General features: G+C 43.3%; 1 protein-coding gene across 3 annotated transcripts in view; it reads right to left on the bottom strand.

Moving 5' to 3' along the window:
• LOC140191648 (protein AF-10-like) overlaps nucleotides 1-17,464 on the bottom strand; it is a 290,386-nt gene that overhangs the window by 116,655 nt on the left and 156,267 nt on the right. For all 3 annotated transcript variants that reach the window (XM_072249244.1, XM_072249246.1, XM_072249245.1), the window contains one exon: nucleotides 16,592-16,898. In XM_072249244.1, the coding sequence (XP_072105345.1) occupies nucleotides 16,592-16,898 (307 nt within the window). The remainder of the gene's footprint in view (nucleotides 1-16,591; nucleotides 16,899-17,464) is intronic.

Genomic DNA, 17,464 nt, shown 5'->3' with positions numbered 1-17,464 from the left:
ACCTCTTGACTATGTCTGCATACTTTTATGCATTGAGTTGCTGTCACATGATTGGTTGATTAGATATTAGCATTAATGAGCAGATGTATAGGTGTACCTAATAAAGTGGCCACCAAGTGATTGCCCTCAGTGTAGAATGTGCACAAGAATAAAATGGGATTAATGTAAATGAGTGGTTAGTGATCATCATGGATGTGGGCCTGTTTCCATGCTACATGACTCCCTGGCTGACCTCTCCCTTCTGAGAAGTGGAATTACTATATATAAAACCATAAGACAGAAAGCAGAATTAGGCCATTTGGCCCATTGTGTCTGCTCTGCCATTCAATTATGGTCTATCCTTTTTTTTTCCCCAATCCAGAGTTCCTCCAACATGTGAAAGGCCACTAACAGGCGCAGAGAGGAGTGTTCCTTTAGTGTTAACAGGCGCATTTACTGAGAGAAATTATATTTACATTAATAACACCACTTAAAATGATTGATAGCTCTTTAATAGCTAGAGGTATCATTATGAATAGCTGGGTTTAGATAATTGCAAGTAATGAGGTGCTAAAGTAATCTACTTAGACAAACAGTTGCATATGTTTAAAAGTGAGAATGGGGCATTAATAAGCTGCTTTAATGGTCCCACTGTGAGTGAAACACAAATTGTAAACTCCAAAGAAAAACAGGCATTGATTTTCAGGGTTTGCATTCTTGCAGTCTCGTTTACATCCCTGATGACTTTACAGACCATAGGAGCAGAATAAGTCCATTCGGCCCATCAAGTGGTTAGACAACAAAAACAATAATAAAAAACAAGAAAACACCAAAACAAGCCACTTTCTCACTCTCCCACCCATAGCACATGACCAGGATATTTGTGCTCAAATCTCTACTGTGGAAATCAAACCCATGACCATCTAACTTGGTGCAAATGCTGCCAGCTAGTCTACAACTGGCAGCAGCACTGTCTGTTTAAATTTGTGCATGGTTTAAAGATACTCTTGGACAAGTTTCTTAAGAGTTTCCTAGCGAGCCTCTATGGTTTTCCTCAGTGGGATGGGCGCTGCTCAAACTTCATTTTCACAGCGATTGTACACGTAGATGCACGCAGTCACCACTCTTTCTCTTACTGCAGACACTGCCCTCATAACCAAAGAAAGCCACAGCATTTTCTGTGTTTCTGCTTCAGATTTGCAGCACCTGCAATATTTTGCACAGTACTGTATTTGTCAATGTGGAGCAGAGAGCGAATTTGTGAATCTAGTGGGAGCAAAGGATGCTGGGAATGGTGTGCGTGGAGCATTGCGGGAGAGGTGTGCGACAGGCAGCAGAGAAGGAGTGCCAGGGTGGTGGTGGCATAGGTGCACACACACACACACACTCTCTCTCTCTCTCCTACCACTGAGCGCATCCGCATGGAGTGTTGTCGCAGGAAAGAAGCATCCATCGTTAGGACACCCACCACCCAGGTCATGGTCTCTTCTCTCTATTGGCATCAGGAAGAAGGTGGAGCAACCTCAGGACACACCACCAGGTTCAGGAACTGTCATCACCCCTCAACCATCAGGCTCTTGAACCAGGAGGGATAAATAACTTCACTCAATTCACTTACCCCACCACTGAAATGTTCCAACAAGCAATGGACTCACTTTCAAGGACTCTTCACTTCATGTTATCAGTATGCCTATTTATTTATTATTATTACTTTTTGTATTTATGTCCACAAGAAAATGAATCTCAGGGTTGTATAAGGTGACATATTTACTTTGATAATAAATTTACTTTGTACTTGAAATCTTCTCACTTGGATGCCTAACCACTACCTTCCTGAAGGCAATGATTATCTCTGCTTCTACCATTGAATTTCTGATCATAATTAGTGTTTTAAAAAAAGTCCCTTATACCATGTTTTAAAACAGCATCTTCCCCAGTACTTGAATTATTCGCTAATGGTAACTTGCGTTTCTACATTTGTCTTTTCTAAACACATTTGGATCTCAGACACTTCCATCAAATCTCCTGCCCAGCTGCCTTGCTTAAAGGTGGACAACACCCGCCTCTCCATTCCAATCTTGGAGCTGAAATCCCCTCATCTGCTACTGTTCCCTCTGCACCCTCTCTGGGATAAGACTATTAAATAGTTCCCTCGTATGAAAGGTTGGACTCTTGGCCTCATAATCTAACTTGTGATCTTGCACGTTATTGTTTACTTGCACTGCATTTTCTCAGTAGCTGTTACACTTTATTCTGCACTGTTATTGTTTTACTTGTTCCACATCAATTCACTGTGTAAAACCAACAGAAGGCAACAAAAAATTCATAAGCAGATAAAAGATGTAATACAAAGATAACCTAGTCAATAATATCAAAGAAGATACCAATTTTTTTCAGATACATGAAGAGGAAAATAGAGGCGAGAATGGATATTAGACTGCTAGAAAACAATGTTGGAGAGGTAATAATGGGGGACAAAGAAATAGCAGACAAACTTAATAAGTATTAGCATCAGTCTTCACTGTGGAAGACGTTAGCAGTATAACAAGAATCTGAGAGTGTCAGGGGGCAGAAGGGAGTGTAGTTGCTATTACTAAGGAGAAGGTGCTTAGGAAGATGAAAGGTTAGATAAGTCACCTGGACCAGATGGTGCACACCCCAGGGTCCTGAAATAGGTAGCTGAAGGGATTGTGGAGGACATTAGTGATGATCTTTCAAGAATCACTAGATTCTGGAATGGTTCTGGAGGATTGGAAAATTACAAATGTCACTCCACTCTTTAACAAGGGAGGGAGGCAGAAGACAGGAAATTATATCCGAAAGAAGATGGTACCAGTGAACAACATTACCAAAGGTGACATCCTCAAGATGGTTCATGAAGCAATTCCTTTCACTTCTTTTACATCTTCTTCTTATTTGAGATGCAGTTCTGCTGTTAGAACCTGTTATCTACATTCTGGTGGTGTGTCTTTGGGCCGATAGGGCGATCTTACACTTTGCTGTCTCTGAGAGGGTTCCACAAGGCTGCGAGCGAAATGCACAGTACGGAGGCCAGGAAGCCAGGAGAGCCCATTCTCACCGTTCTCAGCAATTAAAGTGCTGAGGACGATTGAAATCCTCCAACTGGATGCGGAGGGTGAGCGAGTGTTCAGCACCGTCTACCAGCCTCTCATTTGCTGCTGCCGGAGGACGGTGTTTGTGTGTGGCTGTCTCTCCTTCTCACTCACTGCTCCCAAGAGAAGGTCCCTGCGTTCGAGTGATCCCTCTCTCCTGCAAGGATGATGCTGGGCAAGGTTTAATCGACGCAAATTGTGGATTGTGGACTCTAATTCACATATGATGAGTTTCTAGTCACTCCTATTTTTGTTGCTAGTTTGGATGATTTTTGAATTGGGGCAGCCTGCAGATAATGAACACTGAGCTGAACTGTACTGATTTTTGATTTTGTGTTTTATATTCTGTGTTGTCACTCCATTTTTTTTGTTGCTATTTGCACAATTTGTTGTTTTTTTATGCACAGGGGGAAGGGGGGGTTGATTTTTTTTTGCTTTGAATGGGTTGGTTCCATGGTTCTTTTTTGTTTCGTGACTGTCTATGTAAGATGAAGTTGCATACTCCAGAGTTGCATACTGCATACATACTTAGATAATAAATGTAGTTAGAATCTTTGAATAGACTGGGTAAGGTAGACTGACTTCAGTGGTTGGGAAGATGTTGGAGTCCATTATTAAGGATGAGGTTTTGAGGTCTTTGGAGGCACATGATAAAGTAGCTCAAAGCCTGCATGGTTTCCTTAAGGGGAAATTTTGCCTGACAAATTGTGGAAACAACAGGCAAGATAGACAAAGGAGATTCAGTGGATCTTGTTTATTTGGATTTTCAGGAGGCTTTTGACAATGTGGCTGCTTAACAAGAGCCCATTGTATTACAGGAAAGATGCTAGCATAGATGGAAGATTGGCTGACTGGCAGGAGGCAAAGATTGTGAATAAAGGGGGACTATTCTGGTTAGCTGCCAGTGACTAGTGGTGTTCTGCCGTGGTCAGTGTTGGGACTGCTTCATTTTACATTATATGTGAGAGTCAGAATCAAGTTTATTATCACTGGCATGTGTTGTGAAATTTGTTAACTTGGCAGCAGCAGTACAATACATGATAATATAGAAAGAGAAAAAAATAAATCAATTACAGTAAGTGTATGTATGTATATAAATAGGGCAAAAATAGAAGTAACATGTACTGTATATTTTTAAGAAGTGAGGTAGGTAGTGTTCATGGGTTCAATATCCATTTAGGAATCAGATGGCAGAGGGGAAGAAGCCGTTCCTGAGTCACTGAGTGTGTGCCTTCAGGCTCCTGTACCTCCTTAATAATGGACGTCACCTTTCTGAGGCGCCACTCCTTGAAGGTATCTTGGATACTACAGAGGCTAGTACCCAAGATGCAGCCAACTAACTTAACATCTTTCTGTAGCTTCTTTCGGTCCTGTGCAGTAGCCCTCCTCACATACCAGACAGTGATGCACTTCATGGTACATCTGTAGAAGTTTGAGTGTTTCAGGTGACAAACCAAATCTCCTCAAACTCCTCATGAAATATAGCTGCTGTCTTGCCTTCTTTATAGCTGCATCAAAGAATTGCAAGATGGAAATGATGATTCTGTGGCCAAGTTTCCTGACAATACAAAGATAGGTGGGGGGGGGGGGGGGGCAGGTAGTGTTATGGAACCAGGGATACTGGCAGAAGGACTGAGACAGATTGAGAGAATGGACAAAAAAAAAAATGACATGGAATGTAGTGTAGAGTGTATAGTCTCGCACTTTGATAGAAGGTTAAAGGCATAGACTATTTTCTAAACGGAGAAAGTTCAAAAATCAGAGGTGCAAAGGGACTTGTGATATTTGTGCAGGATTCTCTAAAGGTTAACTTGAAGGTTGAGTTAGTGGTGAGGAAGGCAAATGCAATGTTAGCATTCATTTCAAGAGGGCTAGAATTAAGAACAAATATATAATGCTGATCTATATAAAGCACTGGTCAGACTGCTCTTGGAGTACTGTGAGTAATTTTGGGCCCCTTATCCACGAGAAGAGGAGCTGGCATTGGCAAGGATCTAGAGGAGGTTCATGAGAATGATTCGGGGAATGAGAGGGTTACTGTATGAGGAGCGTTTGATGTCTCTGGGCCTGTGTTCACTGGAGTTTAGAAGCATGAAGGGGGGATCTCATTGAAAACTATTGAAATTGATAGAGTGAATGTCTAGAGGATGTTTCCTGTGCTGGGTGATTCTAGGACCAAAGGGCACAGCCTCAGATTAGAGGGATGATCATTTAGAACAGAGATGAGAAGGAATTTCTTTAGTTAGAGGGTGGTGAATTTATTATCACGGATGGCTCTGGAGGCCAAGTTGTTGAGTATATTTAAAGTAAAGGTTGATAGTACCTTGATTAATCAAGGAGTCAAAGGTTAAGGGGAGAAAGCAGGAGAATTGGTTTGAGAGGAATAAGAAATCAGCCACGATGGAATGGCAGAGCAGACTCAATGGGCTGAGTGGCCTAATTCTGCTCATATGTTATGGTTTTATGAATTGATCTGTACGAACGGTATGCAAGACAAGTTTTCTACTGTATCTTGGCACTTGTGACAATAATAAACCAATCCCAAATCTTTCTTAGTAGCCAGAGATGGATGCAATAACTCAAACCTTGCTGGTGGCAAGAGTAATTTTTAAAATAAATCTCAATGTGCACCAGAAAGTAGCTTTGCTTCGTGTGTTATGTTTGCTGGATGCCTGATGTAAAAACTCTACCTTCAAGCTTCCAGATGTACATTCTCTCTGTGACCATATGGCATAGCAGTTAGTGTAATGCAATTACAGTGGCAGTGAACTGTGTTCAACTCCTGCCACTGTCTGTAAGGAATTTGTACATTCTCTCTGTGATCGCGTGCGTTTCCTCCCACGTTCCAACACGTACAGGTATGGCAACACTTATGGTCCTGACAAAGGGTCTCGGCCAGAAACGTCGACTGTACCTCTTCCTATAGATGCTGCCTGGCCTGCTGTGTTCACCAGCATTTTGTGTGTGTGGCTCAAAACATTGACTGTTTATTCATTTCCATACATGTAGCCTGAGCTGCTGAGTTCCTCTAGCGTTCTGAGTGTTACTCTGGATTTCCAGCACCCGCAGAATCACTCATTTATGCCTTATCTTTGCCTCGGAGCAGAATTTTCCATTCAGCCCGTTGGGTCTGCTCCGTCATTTCATCATGGCTGATATATTAACCCTCTCAAACTCATTCTCCTGCTTTCACCCTGTAACCATTGACACCCTTACTGATCAAGGACCTATCAACTTCTGCTTTAAATATACCCAGTGAACTGGCTTCCACAGTTATCTGTGGCAATGAATTCCACAGCTTCACCACCCTCTTTCCATCTCTGTTCTAAAGGGAAGTTCTTGTATTCTGACGCTGTGATCTCTGGTTGTAGACTCTGTCACTATTAGAGTCATCCTCATTCTCCTTTGCTCTAGAGATAACAGCAGCAGCCTATTTTATCTCTCTATATATTTCAAGCCCTCCAGTTCAGGCGGCATCCTTGTGAATCTTTTCTGCACCCTCTCTAGCACAGAATCAGGCTTATTATCACTGACATATGTCATGAAATTTGTTGTTTTGTGGGAGCAGTATAGTACAACACATAAAAAACTATAAATGACAACAAAAAATATACACACACACATATACATACAGACAGTACTATGCAAAAGTCTTAGGTACATGTAAAAAAAATTCTGTAAAGCAAAGGTGCTTTCAAAAATGATGAAATGAAAAGTTTCTAAATATCAAAAAAAGTACTACCAAGAGTAGGACACACTAAAAAACCAAATCAAATCAATATTTGGTGTGACCCTTTGCCTTTAAAACTGCATCAATTCTCTTAGATATACTGTTGTTCAGTTTTTATAAGAAAATCTGCTGATAGTTTGTTCCAAGCATCTTCTACCATAGTTCTTTTGCAGACTTTGGCTGCCTCACTTGCTTCAGTCTCTCCAGATAATCCCAGACAGCCTTGATAATGTTGAGATCAGGGCTCTTTGGATACCATACCATCTGTTGCAAAACTTCTTGTTCTTTTTTTTCCCCCCCACTGAAGATATTTCTTTATGACCTTGGCCGTATGTCTGGGGTCATTATCCTGCTGCAGAATGAAGTTAGGACTGATTGGACGCCTCACTGTTCGTATTGTGTGATGGATGAGAATCTGCTTGTACTTCTCAGTATTGAGGATTCCATCAATTCTGACTAGATCACCAACTCCATTTGCAGAAATGCAGCCCCAAACCTCCATCGTGATTCGCTGTTGGCTGCAGATACTCTCATGTAACACTCTCCAGCTCTTCTACAGACAACCTGCCGTCTGCTTGAACCAAAAATTCAGCCCAGAGCACGCCAGTCCTTGTGTTTTTGTGCATAGGTGTGTGTTTTGTCTTTCCAGATTTATTTTTAATTACTATATCTTACTGCTTACTTGTGGGTTCACAGCTTTTGATTGCTCATTATCACATTGTTAAGCAGTTAGCTTTCATTATTAGGTCAGACATTTTATATTGTTTGTACATTTCTGTCAGTTTGTTGGAGGGAGTTTTGATCAGTGTTTGAATCTGCCTTTCATTAGAACACTGAGAAGTACTATCCTTCTACACCAGGCCCTTGCGTACTTAACGCGCTGGTGAATAATAAAACTACCTTCAACTACGGCTATGACAGGACTGGAGTTAACTATCTATAAAGCTGGAGAAAATGGGGAAAACTCTTGAGCGAAGGCAGAACTGTAAAAAAAGTCAACTCTCAATTGTGATTCCATCTGCGGTGGATTTGATATTGATCCTGCAAGTTCCCACATGACAGAAAATTGAAATGACAGCAATGGAGAAAGAAAGCCTTGAAACCAGATCAGTCTGTTCAATAAATTCACATGGATTATCTGGACAGTCTTAACAGACCTGCGGTAAGCATAGCAGCGTGGAAGTCCACGCACAAGCCAAGGCATATTTTGCACAAGAAGAAACATAGGAACATAGAAAACCTACAGCATAATACAGGCCCTTCAGCCCACAAAGCTGTGCCAAACATGTACTTAATTTAGAAATTACCTAGGGTCACCAATAGCCCTCTATTTTTCTAAGCTCCATGTACCTTGATGTAAAAGTAAGACAGGCTGAATTGAACATAGAGGAAACCCACCTGGAAGCCACATCAGAGGCATTACAGCATGAAAAAGAGATGGAAGCAGCTTTAGCCAAGGCCAAAGTTTTTGAGGTGGGTATGGAGCAGCTAGCTGACCATGACTATGTTAAATTAAGCTCAAGGCTCCAAGGCATGGCTTAATACAGGTGGAAATGTTGCTCAGCCTCCTGGTGAGGTGCACCACACCCCTCACAAGAACCCCAATTTAATGCTGTGTCAGATCTTGCAAGATTCCTAGCCTGTTGTGACTTGCTAATGGCCAGACACACTAAATTCAATGATAAGCCAGAAAATTACTGGGATTGGAAGTCCACTTTCTCCAATGCCACTGAAGACCTCAAGCCCAGTGAAGAACTTGACTTGCTGGTAAAGTGGCTTGGACCCAAGTCTGCTGAGCATGCAAGCAGATTAAACGTCAGTTCGCATCAAGCACCCCAGTGCTGTTCTCTCTTTAGTCTGACAAAGATTGGAAGAATGCTACTGATCTGCAGACGCAATGGAGACCATTCTCTTCAACAAACTCAAGTCTTTCCCTAAGATATCTAGCAGGGAACCCCAACATCTGCAAGAGGTAGGAGACCTGCTACTGGAGTTGGAGGCAGCCAAAGCTGAAGGCTACTTACTTGGCTTGTCTTACCTAAACACTGCATGAGGAATTTGTCCCATTTTGCAGAAACTTCCCTTTCGTCTGCAGCAGTGGATGTCAGAGGGAACTATATACAAACTGGAAAATGGAGTCAGCTTCCCACCATTTTCCTTCTGTTCTAGTTTCATCCAAGATGAAGCCAAAATTCCAAATCAGAGAAACCTGTTAGAGGTCCTGTCATGGTGCAAAAAACTGAGGTGGCCAATGCTGTCCAAAAGGAAGATCCTAACAAACAATGCCCTCTACATTAGAAGCCACACTCTAGAGGCTTCAGGGAGAAACCTCTAGAGGAGCTAAGGGCCTTTCTCAAAGAGCACTCCATACGTTTCCGCTGCTGTTCTTCAACCAGCCACTGGATGAGGGACTATAATGCTGTCATCCAGTGCTTTGAATGTGACAGCAACAAACACATTGCAGTTCTTCATGTTAGCCTAACTCTTTGGTCTGTGAAGAACAACCAAGGTACCTCCCTACAGCATGGCGGGGAGGAAGATGAATCCCCTTCCTCTCTAGTTGCCACCTCTTCATGTACTGAGATCTGTGAGGAAAACTCCGCCAGTAAGTCGTGTTCAAAGATCTACATAGAACATAGAAAACCTACAGCACAATACAGGCCATTTGGCCCACAAAGCTGTGCCGAATATGTCCCTACCTTAGAAATTGCCTAGAGTTACCCACAGCCCTCTATTTTTCTAAGCTCCATGTACCTATCCAGAAGTCTCTTAAAAGACCCTATCGTATCCGCCTCCACCACCATCACCGGCAGCCTGTTCCATGCACTCACCACTCTTTACATAACAAACTTACTCGACATCTCCTCTGTACCTACTTCCAAGCTCCTTAAAACTATACCCTCTCGTGTTAGCCATTTCAGCCCTGGGAAAAAGCCTCTGACTATCCACAGAATCAATGCCTCTCATCACCTTATACACCTCTATCAGGTCACCTCTCATCCTCTGTCGCTCCAAGGAGAAAAGGCCGAGTTCATTCAAACTATCTTCATAAGGCATGTTCCCCAAACCAGGGAACATCCTTGTAAATCTCCTCTGCACACTTTCTATGGTTTCCACATCATTCCTGTAGTGAGGCATCCAGAACTGAGCACAGTACTCCAAGTGGGGTCTGACCAGGGTCATATATAGCTGCAACATTACCCCTTGGCTCTTAAACTCAATCCCATGACTGATGAAGGCCAATGCACCGTAAGCCTTCTTAACCACAGAGTCAACCTGTGCAGCAGCTTTGAGTGTCCTATGGACTTGGACCCCAAGATCCCTCTGATCCTCCACACTGCCAAGAGTCTTACCATTAATACTATATTCTGCCATCATATTTGACCTACCAAAATGAACCACTTCACACTTATCTGGGTTGAACTCCATCTGCCACTTCTCAGCCCAGTTTTGCATCCTTTCAATGTCCCGCTGTAACCTCTGACAGCCCTCCACAATATCCACAACACCTCCAACCTTTGTGTTATCAGCAAACTTACTAACCCATCCCTCCACTTCCTCACCTAGGTCATTTATAAAAATCACGTAGAATAGGGGTTCCAGAACAGATCCCTGAAGCACACCACTGGTCACCGACCTCCATGCAGAATATGACCCATCTACAACCACTCATTGCTTTCTGTGGGCAAGCCAGTTCTGGACCCACAAAGCAACGACCCCTTGGATCCTATGCCTCCTTACTTTCTCACTGAGCCTTGCATGGGGTACCTTATCAAATGTCTTCTCTCATCAAGGTTTACCCCAAAGCCACTGTGAGAAGAGGATGAGGATGTATGTTGGCTTGGATGATCAGAGCAATAAGTCTCTTGCTAAATCATCTTTATTCAACATTTTCAACATAACTGATGGAGCCTCACCTTACACACTTAAAACTTGTGCAGGTGTCTCACAGGCAGTTGGGCAAAGAGCAAGCGGCTTCGTTGTCCAATCTGACAATGAACAGACTCATTCAGCTCTCCCCACACATTTAGTGTGACAAACTTCCAGACAACAGGAAGGAAATCCCCACTCCAGAAGCAGCGACTCACCATCCTCATCTCAAGTTCCTAGCCAGCAAGATACTGTCACTTAATCCAAAAGCCGAGATCCTACTGTTGTTAGGAAGGGACATCATACTGGTACATAAGGTACTCGAGCAACATAGTGGGCTTTCAAATGCTCACTTTGCACAGACGTCATCACTTGGTTGTGTCATAGTAAGAGATATCTGCCTAGGGAGTGCATATAAACCCTCACCTGTGAACATCTTCAGAACTAGCATTCTAGAAAACAGACATCCCAGTCTCATGACTCCCTCCCTTAGCAGCATCCATGTCAAAAAGAGCTTCGGCCAGTCCTGCCAGCTTCTTGTCTCTCCCACCTCGCAATAAAGGTTTGACAAGCAACACGGTAAGCATGGGTGAATCTGTCTTTGTCCATACAAAGGATGACAACACACCAACTCCTTACTTCCCTGAGGGTGATGGGTAAGCAGCCGGGTGGCACCACTACCTTTCCATAGCTCCCGACAACATGTCCCAAACAACCGTGTGCAAGCAAGCAGCCTCTTTCCTTCACTTAACGCATGCTTGGGAAGAAAACAAACGGTATAAATGGAAAAACAGGCTGTCGGAAAATGATTGAAATATGAACTCTGGTTACAAATCTGTAAAGCCAATTTGTACAGATTCTAGATTTGTTTTGGATTCTCTGTTGTGCATTTGATACGATCTAATTGGCTTATTTCAACGTTTGGGTAGTAATCTCTCTTGAAGAACAGAATTTTACTCCTGTATTTCAAATCAGTTGATGGTCTGATTTATTCCTTGTATTTGACTGTGCTATTCAATTGATCAGTAGCATTGATTCTAATATGTTTAATGTTAAGTTTGGTTGGTGGCATTTTTTTTTACAGATACCAGGCAGGGAGTGTTATGTCTTTCTCGATGTACTCCTAATGACGAGGTCATACTGCTTACTTGTGGGTTCACAGCTGTCGTTGATTGCTCATTATCACATTGTTAAGCAGTTAGCTTTCATTATCAGGTTGGACAGATTTCAGTCAGTCAGAAGTCAAGGGAGTTTTGATCAGTGTTTGAATCTACCTTCCATTAGAACAGCGAGAAGTTCTGTTGTTTTACACCAGCTCCTTGTAATGCACTGGTGAATAATAAAACTGGCTTATTGGGACTGGAGTTATCTATCTGTAAAACTTGAGAAATTGGAGAAAACTCTTGAGCAAGGGCAGAATAGTGAGTCTCTTGGCATTGTTTCCACTTTGGAGGAATGGTTTTTAGGCAGCAACTCTCCCATGAAGACCACTTCTGGCAAGACTTTTCCAGACTGTGGAGGTGTGTGCTTTGGTTCCAACGGTTTCTGACAGTTCAGATCTGACAGCAATGCAACACTTCTTCTGGGTTAGAAGGGACGTCAGTTTAATGTATCTCCCATGCACTCAGTTTCTGTGGCCAACCACTACATTTTTGATCCTCACCCTTTCCAGTTTCTTTGTGCTTCTTCGGAAGAGCTTTGACAGCACATCTTGAAACTCTTGTCTGCTGTAAAATTTCTGCTTGGGAAAGACCTTGCTGATGCAGGATGACCACCTTTTGTCTTGTTGCTATATTATGCTCAATCTTGCCATGGTGTAAGAATTGATGATTTGAAGGTTAAACATCTGCCACACCCTCACCTTATAGTTTAGTTGTCCTTCACCCAGTTTGATTCCTTTTACACCCATTTCTGTTTCAGTTAATCAGTTTAATTCATTCAACGCATTATGTTATTGATCATTAGCATCCTGTTTGTTATCTTTGTTTAATCCTGCACTGGGCTGCATATCTACAAAGTAAACAAGTTTTTATTTGAAAAGTCATCTTTTACTTGATATGTTATTTTCTTTAATGAAAGAACTGTCAGAGCTGCGAAAAGGATTATTGGTATGGAGCTGCCCTCGATCCAGGACTTATATGCATCTAGAGTCAGGAAGCGAGCAAGCAGCATCATTGTAGACCCATCACACCCCGGACATCACCTGTTCCAACTCCTTCCTTCTGGTAGGCACTTTAGATCACTGTATGCCAAGACAAATAGGTACAAGAACAGTTTCTTTCCGTATGCCATCAGTCTTATGAACAGTTGAATTTTAGTCTATTATAAACCAAGTCCACCTGTACATACACAGGAATACCTCATTGTATATAGTTCACGATTATTTGCACTATTGTTTTGTTTGCTTTTTGATTCTGTACAGCGAGAGCTCAGGGAAACCGGCGTCAAATTCCCTGTATGTGTCCACATACTTGGCGATAATAAAGGATTCTGATTCTGATTCTGAAATACAAAAAAACTCTGTAAAAATTTAATTTTTTGGAAAATATATCAGAATCCTTTATTATCGCCAAGTATGTGGACACATACAGGGAATTTGATGCCGGTTTCTCTGAGCTCTCGCTGTACAGAATCAAAAAGCAAACAAAACAATAGTGCAAATAATCGTGAACTATATAGAATGAGGTGCACCTGTGTATGTACAGGTGGACTTGGTTTATAATAGACTAAAATTCAAGTGAAAATCTAAAATTTGCTCTTTTCTGCTGACAAACTAATGCAGAAGAAAAATCTAGGGAACCCAAGACTTTTTGCACAGTACTGTATATGTAAGACATAAGTCCTGTCCTGTCCCAGCTAAAAAACAATGCCTCATATGCCGAGACTTCAGCTCGGCATTTCACAAGATTGACCCTCAGAGGCTGGCTAATGGGTAAACTATCCTTGTTGGGACACAACACCCCTCTCTGTAGCTGGATCTTGAGTTTGAGATAGAAAGACCCCAATCGATATGAGTTGGCAGCAACATCTTAAGCTCCATTACCCTGAGCACTGGTGCCCCGAGGGCTGTGTGCTCAGTCCACTGCTGACTGACTGCACTGCCACAGCCAGCACAAACTGCATCAAGTTCAACAGTGGTGGCCTCATCACAGCAACGAGTGCAGAGTGCAGGTATAGTGGCTTGTCAAATGGTGTGAGAACAACAACCTGAGCCTCAACGTTGCCAAGACTATAGAGATGGTTGTGGACTTCAGGAAGGTACAGATTGACCACTCTCCATTGCACATCAAAGGCTCTATCATGGAGACAGCAAAGAGCACAAAGTTCCTTGATGTGCACATAACAGATGATCTAATCTGGACCCACAACATCTCCTAACTCGTCAAGAAGGCACAGCAGTATCTACACTGAGGATAATTAAGTGTGCAAGCCTCCCCGCCTCCATTCTAACAACTTTCTACAGGAACACCATCGGGAGGGTCCTGTCAACTGCATCATTGTGCTGTATGGAAGGTGCAAGGCATCAGACTGCAAAATCCTACCAAGGATAGTAAAGGATAGTAAAAGAATCACTGGTGTCTCCCTCTCCCCTATTTGTGACATTTACTAGAAGCGCTGCAGACGAAGGGCACAAAGCATTGTTGAGGATCCCTAACACCCATCCAACAATCTTCTTGACCCACTACTATTAGGAAGGAAGTATAGAAGCATCAGGACTAGGACTGCCAAACTGGGTACCAGTTTCTTTCCTCAGACTGTGTGACTAATGAATACCCTTCCAACATAAAGGTCTCGTTACTTGGACAGCCAGCTGCTTACTGTATACTGTACTGTTTACTCTTTACCTGTGCTGCACACTGCATGCATTTTGAATTATATTTTATTAACTTATTTATGGTAATATTTTGTTTTATGTGTGACGGGGAGGTGGAGCGAAGTTAAGACAGCGTTAAACGGTGACTCCTTTGCTTGCATCTTCGGAAACAACTCTATTTCCATAAGATAGACCATCTTTATGTCTTTATTTTTCCTTTTCAGAGTTCTTTTGAAGATCCTGACCTGGAGTTATGCGCTGACTTCGGTTCTCTGTGGGAATGGGACCCATTCTTGGGGTTTCAGGACTAGCTGTTATTCGGCACACCAAGGGTTCAGTCTGAGAGTCTGACTCGCATTTGGAAGCCTAAGATCTCGGGGCTCTGGAGACGGGCAGATCGAGGGTGGGTGTCACGGCAGGAGACCCACGTATAGTGAGGGAGTCGGAGAATCTACTGCTATGGGCCTGAAGACCCGGATCTTTGCGATCTTCAGGCACAGAGCTTGAAAATAGCGACGTTAACGGTCTTTTAATATTGTAAGCTAGCGAGTTGTTTGTTATGTTTCCCCGCTCGTTGGGAAAATGGACACACCTCCTTCTCCCTTATTAGGGAGAGAGGGGGAGGGAGGAGAGAGAGGAGGGGGGGAGGGGGGAAGGGGGTGGGGAAAGGGGGCAGGGAGAGGGGGCGCGCACCTGTGGTATGCGAATGCTGGGTGAAATGCAAAGCCTTTGGGGTAACTGCAAGTCTATGTCTTTGCTATTGCTTTGCTCACGCTTGAGTGCTCGGTAGCGGTGCTGATGCTTTTTTTTGCTGGTGGGGGGAGGGGGGATTATTGCTCGCTGCCGCTTACGCACGGGAGGGGGGAGCTGGTGGGGACTTTGGGTTTCTCACGTTTAACTGTCATTCATTGTTTGGGGACACTTCTCTGTTTTTGTGGATGTTTGCAAAGAAAAAACATTTCAGGATGTATATTGTATACATTTCTCTGACATTAAGTTGGACCTTTGAACCTTTGAACATATGTATTGTGTGTGCACCATGGTCCGGGGGAATAATGTTTCATTTGGTTGTATATGTGTATGGTCAAATGGCAATAAACTTGAACTATCAACCTCTGTTTTAAATTTGCCCAAGGACAACATTCTTCCTGTGGTCATGTGGGTTCCTCCGGGAGCTCTGGTTTCCTTCCACATTCCAAAGACGTACTGTTATGGTTAGTAGGGCTTGCTATGTTGGTGCTGGAAACCTGGCGATACTTGCAGGCTGACCACAGCACATTTTCAGATTGTGTTAGTCATCGACACCAACGCATTTCACTGTATGTTTTGATGTTTCGCTGCACAACTGGCAAATTAAGCTACTCTTTAATCTTCATTCTTCCCACTTTCCCATCATCTCCCCCCAAGATTCTACCTTTACCTACACACTAGGGGCATCAAACAGGGGAAACTCACCTGGCCACATGGAGAATGTGCAAACTCTGCAGAGGGAGCACCGGAGGTCTCGACTGAACCTGGGTGAATGGAGCTGTGAGCTAGAAGCTCTACTAGTGGAGCTCTGCTCATGTGCTCTAATGGCTGATTTCCTGTTCTTACAGAGTCTTGTTTGAAAAAAAATCATCCTTGGGATTTGGTGCCATCAGCAAGTTTTGAGTTATTGCATCCCACTCTATTTCTCTCACCACAAATGCTGCCTGACCCACTGAGCATTCCCAGCATTTTCTACTTTCTTTCAAAGTTCTAGTATAGAACATAGAACAGTGCTCACAATGTAGTCCCGACCTTTTAACCTGCACCAAGATCAATCTAACACTTCCTTCCCATATAGCCCCCCACTTTTCTCATAATTGTCTCTAATACATCTACTCTGCCAGCACTCACTGTATTAAAAAAAAACTACCTCTAACATCCCCCACCCCTTCATCAGGGCTTCTCATTTTCTTTTCCAGTCCTGAAGGGTCTTGGCCCAAAATGTCAATTGTTCACTCTTTTCCATAGATACTGCCTGACCTGCTGAGTTCCTCCAGCATTTTGTGTGTATAAGCATCTGCATATGTTTTGCCTTGGGCCAGTTGTGGACAGTACCTTGCTGAAACAGGCTGGGCGAGGAGACTGTGGCAACAGTCGCTGTGCTCTTGGGTCCACCTCCGCCTGGCTTCCGCCCCCGCTGACTGGAGCCATGGCTGGAAGCCTTCTTGCTTTTGACCTCTGACCTGGCCACCTCTGCCGTCTCCTTCCCACTTACGAGCGATGTGGACGGTCTCTGGAAGTGCTTGCTGGCAAAGTTGGGTGTGGCTTCATCCAAACCTCTCGCAGTGCCTGATTTGTAGGCACGGCTGCTGCTGCTGCTACTGCTACTGCTGCTCCCACTGCCGCTGGTACTTGTGCAAGTCTGGTGGACATTAGACACAAAACAGGAAAGTACAGTGAGCACAACCATCTTTCTGTCAATTTGTATTACATCTAAAGAAATAAATTTAAAATGAAAACATAGGCCACTCTTGGATTGGAGAAGCAACACCTCATATTCCATTTGGATAGCCTCCAACCTAATGGCATGAACATTGATTTCTCTAACTTCTGGTAATTTCTCCCCACTCCCCTTCATCTCTTTTTGTATTCCCCACTTCGTCTTACTGCTTCTCCTCTCCTCACCTGCCCATCACCCCCCTCTGCTGCTCCTCCTCCTCCCCCCCTTTCTTCCATGGTCCACTCTTTTCTCCCATAAGATTCATTTTTCTTCAATCCTTTCCACCTTCTTATTTCATCCTCCTCCCCCACTCACCCACCTTCCACCTCGCCTGGTCTCACCTATCACCTGCCAGCTTGTACTCCTTCCATTCTCCACCTTATTCTGGCTTCTGTGACCCCTTCCTTTCCAGTTCTGATGAAGGGTCTCAGCTTGAAACATCAACTGTTAATTATTCTGCCTGACTTACTGAGTTCTTCCAGCATTTT

Source organism: Mobula birostris, chromosome X (genome assembly GCF_030028105.1).
Source record: "Mobula birostris isolate sMobBir1 chromosome X, sMobBir1.hap1, whole genome shotgun sequence".
NCBI lineage: Eukaryota > Metazoa > Chordata > Chondrichthyes > Myliobatiformes > Myliobatidae > Mobula > Mobula birostris.
This window is presented reverse-complemented; position numbering and strand designations above follow the sequence as displayed.